General features: G+C 65.8%; 1 protein-coding gene across 1 annotated transcript in view; it reads right to left on the bottom strand.

Annotated features, from left to right (window-relative positions):
• The window catches only part of BAZ2A (bromodomain adjacent to zinc finger domain 2A), a gene marked incomplete at its 5' end in the record, with an annotated part of 15,973 nt that extends 4,145 nt beyond the window's left edge, over positions 1–11,828 (bottom strand). Inside the window, 19 exons of the mRNA XM_026658738.2 lie at positions 445–655; positions 1,208–1,764; positions 1,859–1,997; positions 2,112–2,171; positions 2,494–2,656; positions 3,569–3,643; positions 4,222–4,436; positions 4,670–4,924; positions 5,277–5,483; positions 5,586–5,651; positions 5,803–5,864; positions 6,652–6,868; positions 7,200–7,301; positions 7,642–7,750; positions 7,874–7,934; positions 8,035–8,223; positions 9,066–9,287; positions 10,299–10,484; positions 11,256–11,828. Coding sequence (XP_026514523.1) covers positions 445–655; positions 1,208–1,764; positions 1,859–1,997; positions 2,112–2,171; positions 2,494–2,656; positions 3,569–3,643; positions 4,222–4,436; positions 4,670–4,924; positions 5,277–5,483; positions 5,586–5,651; positions 5,803–5,864; positions 6,652–6,868; positions 7,200–7,301; positions 7,642–7,750; positions 7,874–7,934; positions 8,035–8,223; positions 9,066–9,287; positions 10,299–10,484; positions 11,256–11,828 — 3,669 coding nt within the window. The remainder of the gene's footprint in view (positions 1–444; positions 656–1,207; positions 1,765–1,858; positions 1,998–2,111; positions 2,172–2,493; positions 2,657–3,568; positions 3,644–4,221; positions 4,437–4,669; positions 4,925–5,276; positions 5,484–5,585; positions 5,652–5,802; positions 5,865–6,651; positions 6,869–7,199; positions 7,302–7,641; positions 7,751–7,873; positions 7,935–8,034; positions 8,224–9,065; positions 9,288–10,298; positions 10,485–11,255) is intronic.
• Between the last annotated feature and the right edge of the window lie 935 nt (positions 11,829–12,763).

Raw genomic sequence — 12,763 nt, 5'->3', positions numbered from 1 at the left:
GGGGGGGGGGGGGGGGGGGGGGGGGGGGGGGGGGGGGGGGCAGCTCCCAGTCACCCTGCAGGGGAAGGGGACCCCAGCAGGGAACGGGAGACAATCCCCACCACCCCGCAGCACGGCAGGGAACGGGACCCAGGAGTTCTGACTGGCACCCAAACCCAGCTCTCTGACCTCAATGAGACGGGGGCGAACGTGGTCTCCTGTCACCCTGTGCTTCACCCGAGGCTGGGTACCCCCCGTGAACGGCAGGGTGGCGGGGGGACGACGTCAAGAGGGAGACCCACCCGCCCCGCCCCCAGGCAAGGAAGGAAGGGAGGGAAGTCTGGATGGGCGGAGAAGGTGGCACTGGGGGAAGAAGCCGTGCCGGAGGTGGCTGCCCCAGGGGAGAAGAAAAGCAGTGCTGGGGTCATTGCCCAATGCATGGAGGGGGGGAGGGGGTGTCCTCACCTGGGGGCACGGGCTGCGCCATCAGCTGGGTGAGATACTTCTGCTCAATCTGCTTGAAGAACTTGGTGGGGGGCCGGCCCCGGCGCTTGGGCTGCCCCGGCGGTTCCTGGGCCTTCTCAGGTCCGCCCCGGCCCCTGGGGCACACGCTGGGCACCCTGGGGCTGGCGTGGACGGGCGTGGAAGCGAGGGGGGGAGACGTGGGGCCATTCGGCTGGGAGGAGAGACAGCACGGGTGAGAGGTTCTGACTGCACAGCCCTCGCCCCAGTCCCGCCGCCCCCCCGGGAGCCAGTCCCTCCAGTCCCCCAGGGGCTCCGGATCTAAGTGACCCATGTCACGGGGCTCCCCTCACTTCCCATGGGCCTCGTCTGTGCTCCTGCCCCCCTTCCTCGGGGGCCAGCCACCACCCCACTCCTCCCCTCGCAGCCCCCTGGATATGGGGAGGTGGGTTCCTCCCCAGACTCAGCCCCACACCCCCACCCCAGGGAGCTGGAGCCCACAGATCCGCCAGGCTCCAGCTAGTCCCCCGACCCCTCCCCGGGGCCCAGATCCTGCCACAGGGGTGAAGGGAAGGGGACGGGGCGGCTTTCCAGCCCTGCTTAGAGCGACACCTACAGGGGTCAGAGGGGAGGGTCCCTCTGGCAGTGCCAGCTATGCCCACAGGGTCAGCAAGACAGGCGCCTGCCAACGGGGATCTGCTAGCCCCCCCATTCCCTGAACTCTTTTTGTGCCCACTCCAGCAGCAGGCGCCCGGCCGGCTCTCACCTGCCTGCCCGTAGCCTTGGGCTGGTCCCCGGGGTGAAGGCTGCGAGGCTGGGGGGCGGCTCTAGCGAGGGGCTCCTCCGAGGAGGTAGCGAGAGGGGGAGCGGCATGGCAGGGCGTCCTAGGCAGCAGGTTGAACCAGGGCCCCTGTTTCTCCACTGTCTCTGGGAAGCTCTCCTCCAGGGCGGGCACCTCGGGGGCAGGGGGGCTGGGGTCCCCCTTCCCGGGGCTGCTGTCCGGGGTGAGGACCGAGCTGTTGAGCAGGGACGACTGCGTCTGGCTCAGCCAGGACAGGAAGGCCGACTGGCTCAGGTCGTGCTGGCTCTGGCAGGGGGCCATCGAGTCCTCTAGGAGCCCGTTGAGGGGCGGGGGCTTGGGCCCGCCCGCCCGGGCCGGGTCCTCTTTGCTTTTCCGCGGCCGGCCCCGCGACCGGGAGACCGTGCAGTTCGGACGGCTGGGGATGGGCAGCTCGACCGGTTCCTTCTTCACCGGGGAGATCTCCGGGGCAGCCTCTTTCTCCTCCTCCTCCTCCTCCGTGTCCTTGGGCCCCTCCTCCGCGGCTGCAGGGGGGGGGGGAGGGGAAGAGATCAGAACCGTGCAAGCCTCTCCGCTGTAACAGCCCCTCCTCCCCATGAGGGCCCCAACCCAACTCACCTGCCTCGGAGCCCTCCACGAAGATCCCGCCCAGGTGGGGCAGGACCCAGTACCGCCTGCGGTAGCGGTCCTGGCCCAGTGCGGTGGCCCGCAGCGTCTGCGAAGCGTGGAGCAGCTTCTTCCGGAAGAACATCTGCCTCTGGGGGAGGGGAGGGAAAAAAAAAAAAAAAAAAGAAGGCAGAGAGGGTGAATGGGGGGAGGCATCGTCTGCTGGGGGCTGTCCCGGGGGATCCAGAGCCTGCCAGCTCCTTACCTTGGCTAGCTTCTCGATCTGTCTCTCCAGCTCGGGGACGCTGCATGCAGGAATGCTGGCCTGAGCGGGAGAAGGGACAGTCAGGAGGAGTGAATCCTTGCCCACCATGTTCCCCTGGCTCTGCATACAGGACCCCCCTTTACCCCTCAAACATCAGCCGCTCTGGTTCACCCTTGTGCTGTCGCCCCTACGGCACAGCTGGGGAAACTGAGGCACCAGGGAATGAGACTTGCACGAGTCAGTGGTAGTGCTGGGAAGAGAACCTAGGAGTTCTGTCTGCCCATCTCCCCTGCTCTAACCACTAAATGACACTGCCTCCGAAAGGCAAAGGCGAACGTCCCCACTCCCCTCGCCTATTGGCCTGGCCCTGCCAGGCGGCTACCTCCTCATCCTTGCGGGACTTCCGGCCCCGGCTCTCTTCCTCCTCTGCCTCCAGGCCACTGTTCTCCTCCGTGATCCGGGAGCTGCGCCGCCTGGGCCCCTCGTCCAGGCCCGTGATCTCGGACTCCGGGCGGCCCGTCTTCTTGGCCAGGGCGATTTTCAACCTGCAGAGCCGCAGAGGGAACGAACATCCTGAATGCCAGCCGAGGACACCGACTCCGCCGCCCCTCAGGTACCCAACCCCGCATGGGCTGGGGGCAGGCGCGCAGTTTGGATCCAACAGGCCGAGAGTGCAGATGTTGCCCTGGCAGAGCGGATCCAACAGCGTACAGCCGCCTTCCAATTCACCAAGACGCCTGGAGCCCCGCTGCCCTCCCCCCATAGCCACCCCGCAAGTTTCTCTGCCAGAAGCAGGGCTGGGCATTTGACCGGTCCTAAAAGAGTCGGTCAATTCATCAGTCAAAAAAGGCCAAATATTTTAAAGCACTGACTTCTTCCAACTATAAACCACAGCACCAGAAAAACTGGAGGCGTTCATGACCTCCCACAGGCTTCGCCTGAGATCAGTGATCCTCAGACAGACTCGCGACCAACTAATTATTGGCCAATCTAAGCTATTAGCCAATCAGGATGCTTTTGCTAGGTTATTAATCGACTGTAGTTGAAAAAAGAATAATACTCAGTCAGTCATTTTGCAGTGAGAATCATCGATAAATAAAAACTAGATCCTCTTTAAATAGGAATATCTAGCCCATGAAACAGTGAATTCACACGGCGGTGGCTCTGCTGGGTAATCGGAGCGCTCAGACATTGGTGCTTCATTCCAGACAACCAGCTACTCGAGCTCGGAGCGGAAAACACAATGAAATGAAGTTCCAACCGATGACAGGTGCGATCGCAAAGGTAGGTCAGCGCCTATTTCAGGGCATCTCGCCGGAATATTTAACTCCGGTCGGATAATGGGCAGGTCAGTTGACATTATCTGGCGGATCAATTGACCAGAAACGCCGTCCCCCTCCGCCCCCAGCCTCCTCCTCGACCCAGCCAGCCCACCCAAAGCCCTCGGTAGCACCCACCTGCGCAGCTTGCCCTCGATGATCCATTTGTTCCTCCTGTAGTTGGACATGTTCTCCAGAGTCTTGTCGATTTCACTGCAAGGAGAGCCCCGAGTTTAGCAGAGCAGTCCTGTCCGGACCTCGCCCCACCACGCGCCCCCTCGGGAAGGCAAAGGAACAACACACTCCAGGGTGCCAGGGCCGGATCTCGCCTCCAGGCCCAGCCTGTTGGGTCCCTGCCCATCACGTGCTCAGGAACGGTTCAGAGCGTGTACGGCTGGGGTGGGCAGAGCGCAGCCCAGAGACTACGAGTCCCAGCATGCAACACTCCCACCTGGATTGGCGCAAAGCTTCCTACTCAGAGCCAGATGGCAGCACTGCATTCTGGGACTTCTTGTCCGCAAGCCCCCTGAGCGCTTAACCCGATGCATGATGGGATAAGTAGTTTCTCTGACTTGTACCATCGTTTGGCTCAAGGCAGCCCAATGCACGCTGGGATATGTAGTCTCCCTGGCCTGCACACCCCTACACAGCCCAATGCCTGCTGGGATATGTAGTCTCCCTGGCCTGCATCACCCCCTGAGAGGCAACAGCTGGGTTTTGCTCCCTGTTCTAGCCACCGCCCCCCCAAGGCTGCAGGGCACAAGCGGCCCGGCCCGGCCCCCGCTCCTCACTTGATGATGAGGGCGCTGCCGTTGAGCTCATTGACCAGGAAGGCCAGGATGGCCGCCTTGCGGTCCGGGGGCAGCGCCTGGAAGGGCTTGGTCCGCAGGCCGTGGCACAGGTCGGCGTCGGCCCCGTAGGCCATGAGGAAGCAGCGCAGGATCTCGGACACGGTGTCCTGGTTCAGGCTGATCTCGGACACCTTCTCCCCGAGGATCTTCAGGGACTGGGGGGGCGGAGGACAGGAGTTAAAGCAGTGGAGGAAGGGTGAGGGGAGGGTCCATGCTGGGATATGGGGGGGGGGGGGGGGGGGGGAGAGAGAGCCTGGCTGGACAATGCTCCAGGTCATGCAGGAAGTGTGGGGCGGAGCAGGAAATGGAACCTGGCTATCCCTGGCCCAGGCTGGCCCCCGCCCCATTGTTCATACTGAGTCCAAGGGGCTCAGCCGCGCCCACGTACCTGGCAGTAGGAAGGGAGGCCGGGGTCGTACAGGGCAGCCCGCAGGAGCCGCACCAGCAGGTCCTGCACCTCGCCCAGGCTGTCGTCCACACCAAACAGCCCCTCCTGCAGGGTGCAGAGGCTGGGGACGTCCCGGGGCACCTCGAAGCCCAGGACCCGGCCGTAGCTGTGCAGGAACTCCACGATGGTGAGGCAGTCGGAGAAGGCCCCGCTGGGCAGGACCAGGCCGGGGATGCGGGCGAATGGCGGCAGGGGCTGGGTGAAGAGAGAGAGAGAGCCGAGCGGCTGGTCAGCGGGGCCTAGTGGGTGGAGCCGGGACCTTACCAGGTTTCAGCATGGTTCCCTTCCACCCCCTGACCCCCAACACATGGGCATGTGATACCAGCCTCACCACCCCGAATGGGCCAGCGCAAGAGGCACCAGGCCCCGCACCCCATGTGGGGGGCTTGCTCAGCCCTTGCCCCATGGGGAGCCCACCCCGACCCACTCGTGGGAGCCCAGGGCAGCTGGGGGATGCCCTCCAGGAAGCTGCAGAGCCAGACGGGCGCTAGCCTCGGGGGGCGGGGGGGCCTGATCTCCCCCCCTCCTGCCAGGGGGTTCACCCAACCTGATGGTCGCCCAGGCACATGTCCTCCGTGGGCTTCTTCATCTCCTCTAAAATCATCTGCTGCCGGCGCCGCTCCTCCAGCCGCCGCTGGGCCAGCAGGTTCTTGTCCACCTTCCGCACAGCCTTGGCCTTCTCCTTGGGCCGCCCCTTCTCCTTGGGCCGCGCCTTCTCCTTGGCCTTCTCCGGCCGCGCCTTCTCCTTCTTCGCCTGGGGGACAGACAGAGCGGCGGGGGGGAGGGTGAGGCAGGAACCCAGCCCCCCCTTCGTGTCTCCCCCCTGCCTCCCCCACACAGGGCCCTCCACACCCACCTTGGCTTTCTTCTTGGCCTCCTTGGGCTTGGGCACTTTGGCCTCCTGCTTCTGTTTGTTCCTTGCCTGGAAGGGATAAAATCCAGCTCAGGTGCCTGGCGGGGAGGGGAGTCCCAGACTGGGAGGGGGAGGAGGGGGAAGTGACACCCTCCCAGCTCCGACTGGGTGCCCCAGCTGGAGGGAGGTTGAGGGAGCCCTCCCCCAGCGCCGCTCGTACCTTTCGCCTCATCTTCTTCTTGATCTTGCTCATCTTCAGCTTGTCTTCGTCACTGAGCACCTCTGCAAGTCGGGGGGGCGGGGGGGGGGGGGGGGGGGGGGGAAGGGGGGGGCCGGGGACAACCGGGGGGGGGGGGGGGGGTACCCCATAACCCACTCCCAGGCCGGGCACAGCTGCCTGGCCCTGGATTCCCGTGCCCCAGCAGCCGCACAGGCCTCTCTAGGGCCTCGCCCCGCTGGGGGGTGGGCAGGTCTGAGCTGTGGGTGCCACCTGGTGGAAGATTCGTGTCTCCTGGTCGCTGGGGATGTGGGCAGCAGGTCCGCACGCTGTCCGGAAGCTGCCATTCGACTGGCACAGTAGCGGGCGTGTGCCATGATTGGGGGGGGGGGGGGGGGATGCGGGCCAGGGGTTGCACTGAATGGAGCAACCCCTGGTTGGGGCTGGGGCTGCAGTTTTCGACCCAGCCTGCCCGAGCGGACCCAAGCTCTGGTTGCATCAGCGAGGTGCCCAGAGGGCGCTGTCCCGGGCTGGCAGGGGAGATCAGGCCCGCAGCACAGCGGGCAGGGTGTCGCGTGGGAAGCCGGGGTGTGTGTGTGTGTGTGTGTCCCACTGGGGGAGTCTCACACCCTCCAGCTGGCAGCGTCTTAGCTGGGCTCCTCCCTGGACGGTGCCTTTGCCACCGGGGCGCGCAGCAGGTCGAGGGTGGGGCCGGATTCAGAGTGGTGCTGAGCTGCCCCGTCCCTGCTCTGAAATCAATGGGAGCGGCTGGCGCATCGGGGCAGGAGGCGCCCCCAGGAGCCGTGCTCCCTTTGGGCACAGGGACCGCCTGGCACGCGGGTAGGGGGGTACCTTGGGCTTCCAGTTTCTTCAGGAGCCTGGCGTCAGTCTTGCTCAGCAAGTCGGCCATCTTGGCCTTGGGGGGCCGGCCCCGGCCGCGCTTCACCTTGGGCGCCTCCTTGGCCTTGGCCTTCTCCTTCTCCGCGTTCCGGGGGCGCCCGCGCTTGCCCGTGATGGCCTGGATGCGCGAGGGGATTTCCTCCCGGGTCAGCTTCACCCACTGCGAGCCCTGCGCGGGGGAGGGGAGAGCCAGACTGACCCCTGGGGTCTCCACACCAAGCCCTGGCCCGACCCCCCCACCCAAGGCCTGGGCCCCCGGGCAAGTCTCCTTTCATGCCCATAGCGAGGGCGCCAGACCGGCAGGGAGGCCCTGGGGAGCACAGGACGGGCTCCGACCTGCCAGCTGGCAACGCCATGGGGCCCCGGTGCCTGGGCCCTGCAAACCCTGCGCCTCGGGTGCATCCCCAATAAACGCCTCATCCCCCCAGCTCCCGAGAGACAAGCAGGCCCCGCGGCCGGGCAGAGCCGGCTGCAGCCTGCGCCCCGGGGAAGGTGCCCACCTCGGGCGTGTCCCGCTCCTCATAGAAGTCTCCGACGGGCATGCGGGGGCTGAAGCTGAAGTGTTCGCGCCGGACGTCCTGCACCACATTCCGGCTCAGGTACTGGGGAAGAGACAAGGCAAAGGGGGCTGATCAGGGTCCCGCGCTGGGTACAGGGCTCCCCCCGGCCAGGCACGGCCATCAGGACACCCCCCGTGCAGCACAACAGGCAACCCCCCCGCATGGTACACTGGGCATCGTCATGGGGGGCAGCCCATGACGGGCAGCTTCCAGGACAGAGAGTAAGCCGGGGGGGGGGGGGGGGGGATTGGGGGGCACCGGCTGAGCTGCTGGGGCGCCCAGCAGCAGGGATCTGTCCGCTCCAACCCGCCGTGCCAGCCTCCGGACGGCCGTGGGCGACAGATTTCCCGCCCCCCAGCCCTCGACGGGGAGAGACGTTTACCTTGATCACCTCCGGGAACTGCTTCATCCTTTTGCCGCAGGGCCCGTAGTACCACGTCTCCCCCTGCCAGCGGTGGCTGCCCTTCTTGATTCGCACTTCCCTCCTCCACCTGCGCGGGAAAGGCCCGTCAGCGGCCGGCACCCACCTGGGCAGAGCGCTGGCCGTTCCCCCCCCCGCCCCCCTGCCATTGGCCCCAGACCCCCCCCTCCTCCAAGTGCGGGGTGCCACCTACCCGTGCTGCAGGGGGAAGCGAACCTCCTCCGCCGTGGCGATCCGTCTGCGGGGGACTTCACCTGCCAAGACAGGGGGACAGTCACTCACCGAGCGCAGGCTGGTCGCTTACAGGCCGGGGCGGGGGCGGGAACAGCCTGGGGGAAGCCGCTTCTCACCTACCCCTTGCTGATGCACTGAGCGGGGCAGCCAGAGCCTCCAGGCAGCTGTCCTCAGCCACTTCCTCCTCCTCCTCCTCCTCCTCCTCCAGACAGGCAGCCGGGGACTCCGGCTCCAGCGGGGGGCTCCGCTCCAGAGACCCCGATTCCTCCTCCCCTGGGTCGCCCCCGTCCTGCAGGTCTAAGCTGCTGTCTGCAACACCAGGGAAGGACAGACACTCGTGGGGCAGGGGATACGCCATCTGTCGGGGTTATTCCCCAGGCAGCCACCCCATGCTGTGTGTGTCCCCCTCCTTGAGGCAATTCCAGCGATTCGTCTCTGCCCCCCACCCCATAGGGCAGGCCCTGGGACCCTGCTTTCTATGGGGGGGGAGGGGGGTGCGGCAGGATGAAACAAACCCTGTCAAGTCACGCGGCGAGTCTGCAGCCGAGCCGGGACGGTAGCCCCGGTGCCACGTCACCTCTGCTCTAACCACTGAGCCTCGCTTCCTGCAGAACTGGAGAGGCCAGGCGCAGGATTGGGGTGTAAGGAGGTTATGGCTCCCAATACGTCCCCTGCTAAAATCCTGCCGTGGGGGAACCGCCCCTTCGCCCCTACTGCTAGCCCCCGAACCTTGCTGCTTTTCATGGTTCGTCTGGGATTTTTCTCCCCTGGCTGGAGCCCTTAGAACAACCCCCCCCACTCAATACCCCCGGCTTTCCACAGGCCCACCTCCCTGGGGGTACGCCGGCCATCTGCAGCCACCTCTTATCCGGAGCTTGGAAGCTCTGTGGGGCACGGATTGCCTTTTTTCGGGTACGGACAGCACCCAGTGCCGTGGGGCCCAGGCGTTGCCGTTAACACACAACACTAGGCAGGATCCCTCCACGTCCTGCACCCACCTCCCCGGCAGTTCGAGATGGAAATGGCTGGGCTGGAGATGGCCCAGTGTCTGCTGGGACACGTAGTCCCCACCAGCTGTGCGCTTTGCAAAGCAGCCCGGCCCGGCCCCAGGGCCACTCGTCAGCCGGTTCCGCACCAGAGACACCCCCTACCTTGCAGGACGGCCTCCCCCAGGACAGGCGGCGAGTCGGGGCTGACGAAGAGCGAGGAGGGGCCCTGGCTGTCGTCCGGCAGCAGGCTGAAGGAGCTGGAGTTGTTCAGGGAGGGGCTCTCGGAGCACTCGAGGGTCGAGATATCCGGGGCAGCCTCCAGAGAAGACTTGTCGTTCACCAGCTGGGAGTTGTCCATCTCATAGAGATCTCCAGTCCCTGGGTCTGCAGGTGGGGATCGGAGTAAGACGCCTTAGGCGCGTCCTACCGAGGGCGAGCGTTCACCCCACCGTGGTTAGGGTCGCACCCGGGGAGGAGCTGGTATCTCCAGCTGGGGTGTGTGTGTCTGTTTGGGACGTTAAACCCACACTGCGCGCACTTCCAGTGATTCCGGCACACCAGGGGTTAATGGATTTCGCTGGCTCCAGCACACCAGGGGTTAATGGATTTCACTGGCTCTAGCCACGCCCCCCCATCCTTTGGGAACCGAAACCCAAGATGGCTGTGTAATAACCATCCCGGAAGCAAGTGGGGCTGGGTGACTGTGTATAAGGAAGCCTGGCCCTTTAAACAAGGAAGCCAGGTCCTGTAACCCCACCCCTATTGGGAGGGATTTAGTGACTCCGCCTACCAGTGGGAGGGATTCCCCAGCCAGAGGGGTATAAGAGGCAGTGTGTGTCTCCCCCTCCCGCCCCCCAGTGCTGATCTGACAGGCTCTGGGCAGAGCTGGGGGAGGAAGTTCGCACTTCGAGACCATGTGAACCTGGAGCTCTGCCTCCGGGGGTCTCAGCCCCCCAGCTGACCCTGCTGCTGGGGCCGACTGGCTCAGGCCAAAGGGAGGTGGGAAGAGTTTGCCAGGACCAGAAAGGGACATTTTTCAAGGACCGGGATGGGGGCCAGCAAATAGTGAGCGGCTTCAAAGACGCCCTCGGCGCCAGACTTCCCAGCGGCCGAGCCCCAGACCCGCAACGCAAGCGGGGCAACAGACAGAGCCTTTGATTGGCCGAGAGCCAGCCCGTTTCACGAACCTGCCCCCCCTCACTTCCTCCACCCCTCACTCCAGATCGAAGAGGCTCTTTGAATATCTCACATATCCCGAGCGGTGCTCTCTGGCCCCACAGCCGGCCGGCCCGGGAGCTTCCCCACGGCCGGCGCACGGAGCCCCAGGAGAGAGCCTGTTTAATGCCAATGCACTGGGCGGCTGACCTCCCGGGGAAGGGGATCCACCCTCCCTACCTCTAGCCAGCGACTCGAAGGGCTCCAGGGGGTCTTCGCTCAGGAGGGGAGGGTCTGCCAGGGGGCCGGTGATGGCGGAGGCGTCACCCAGGCAGCTCCCAGCGGTGTCCGGGGACAAGACGGACGCTTCCTGGCTGAGCGGCTCCACGGCTGGCCTGGAGCTGTTGTAGCTGCACATTTTCAGGTCTAGAAACAACCGCCCCCCCACCCCAAAGACAGCACGTTAACGCAACCCTTCCTTCCCCCCCCCCCCCCCGACACAGGTATGGGCACCTCCCCAGCCCCCCAGGAGGGACCCCGCTTCAGGAGCGGAGCTCCAGACAGCAGCCCCGGTTCCCGTCCAGCAAAGCCAGGAAGACGCTGCTGGGGCAGGACGTCTGTTATGGGCAGCTCAGCGGGGCCCCCACTCCAACACCCCCCCCCGCCCGCCGTGGCACAATTACTGTTCCCCACCCCTCCAGACCAGGCTTTCCGCACCCCTTTCCCCAACACGTCTTTTGGGGGGGAGGGGGGCTCATGGCAAGTTTGCCGACTAGTCTCTTCACTCCTTCGGGAGGGGGAGCCCCCAGCCCGGCGCACCCCTCCCGGGGTCATGGGCTCGATCCTCAACCCCCGCCCTTGGGGAATTCCCCACGCACGCCAGGGAGGGGTGTGTGCCTGCGAGTGCAGAACGCGGGTAGGGAGCCGGGGCAGCGCCGCTGGGCCCACCTCTTCCACCGCTGCTGAAAAAGCCCTTGGGGCGCAGTGCAGGGGGCCCAACTCGGAGCACTCCCAGGGCAGCTCTACACCACGGCAGGGATTGGAGCGGGGGGGCAGAGGGGTTGATTTAGACCTGGCCCCCGCCCCCACACAGCTGCATTAGAGGAGCTGATAACCCAGCCCTGGGGGGTTCTGGTCCCTGAATGTGCCAGTCCCGTCAGCTCCCGCTACCAGCTATCCCAGGCCAGCACCACTCACCCGGCTGCGTCTCCTCCAGTTCCTTGCTGCCCATCAGAGCGGCGCCGGTCTCCTCGCCCGCAGGCGGCATCTCCTTTGCTGCCAAGGACCCCTCCTGGCCGGTGCCCGGCTCGTCCTGCGGGCCCGGCGGTGGCGAGAAAGGCTGGGCGCCGGAGCCCAGCATGGGGGAGGGCTGGGAGGCCGCGTAGAAACCGCTGGCGCCGTTTGGCACGAGCTCGAAGCTCTGATCCTGGAAGTCGTACAGCTCCTGCGAATCGAAGCTCAGCCCCATGGAGCCGGCGGTGCCGTTGGCCCAGAACTCCTGGCCCGCCCTGGGGTTAGTGTTGTGCCCTGGGGATGCCGGCCGGGCGCCCCCGAGGATGCCGTTGAGCGGGTACTGTCCGAGGCCGGAGAACTGGGAGACGCCGGGGGTCTCCTTGAGGCCACCAGGCTGGTACGGCGGGTAGTTCCAGAGATAGTCGTACGGGTGGGGGAGGGCAGAGGCGTCGGGGGAGTGCCCGGCAGAAAAGGTCCCTGAAGTACTAGTGTGAGATACAGTAGATAAGCCATTCCCATTCATGTCGCCATTCAGGCCTGCCGAGGGAAAGGCAGAGCCGTCGGTTAATTGGTCGCGCCGGGGACATGGATTTGGGGGGGGGGGGGGGGGGGGAACCCGGCTTTCCCCCTCGGGGGGGAGGGGCCCGGGGGGGGGGGGAAAGCGAGCGGGTGTGGGGCGGGGGTGAAGGATCTTCCCTGAAACAGCTCAACTGGAGGGTGTGGGGCACAGACACCCCCACACACAGGCAACTCTAGGCCTGGGACAGCAGACGGGAACAGGCAGCCACAGACGGGCTGTCCACGGGGAGCACCTCGCCCAACCCAGACGAGGTCCTGCCGTCCAGCTCCCCGGCCCCCTAGAGACCATGGTACGGAGGGCGCCAAGAAGGCCGGCTGCAGACTGACACCCCCACACCCCATGCACGCAGGTCACCCAGCACAAAACGGGGCCTTGGGGAGACGGGAGGGTTGGTCTGATTTCTCCCCAGCTGCCCGGGTCTCTCCCTGGCCCCCCCATGGGCTGCGGCAGGGTACTGTGCCCCAGAGGCTGGGACCCTCCGTCCCGGGAGAAGCAGGCCTCGGAGACCCGCTACAGACTGGAACCGCGTGGCCAGCCGCCTGTTGGCATCTGAGCCACTCAGAGCCACGGGCGCGGGAAGTTTGGCAGCTCGGGCTGTGAGCCGGAGCGGGGGCTGCCCCGGCAAACATCCTCAGGAGCGAGAGAATGCGCAGGCCGGGGGGAAACCCGCCGAACTGCCCCAGCGCCGGAGTCCCCGTGGGGACTAGTTGCCCCTCGGCCGGGCTACTGGCAAGATCAGCTGAGCAGCCAAATCCATGCAGAGACCCGGCCTGGCAAGTCCTTTCTCTTCTAGGATGAAGCGATCCCAAACAGAGCCCCATCCCCTCCGCTAACCCCCTCCAACCCAGCCAGGATCCCACCCCCCAGGCTCCTCGCCTGCGCCCAGCCCAGC

The sequence above is a fragment of the Terrapene carolina genome, unplaced genomic scaffold (genome assembly GCF_002925995.2).
Source record: "Terrapene carolina triunguis isolate 2854851 unplaced genomic scaffold, T_m_triunguis-2.0 Scaffold510, whole genome shotgun sequence".
Lineage (NCBI taxonomy): Eukaryota > Metazoa > Chordata > Testudines > Emydidae > Terrapene > Terrapene triunguis.
This window is presented reverse-complemented; position numbering and strand designations above follow the sequence as displayed.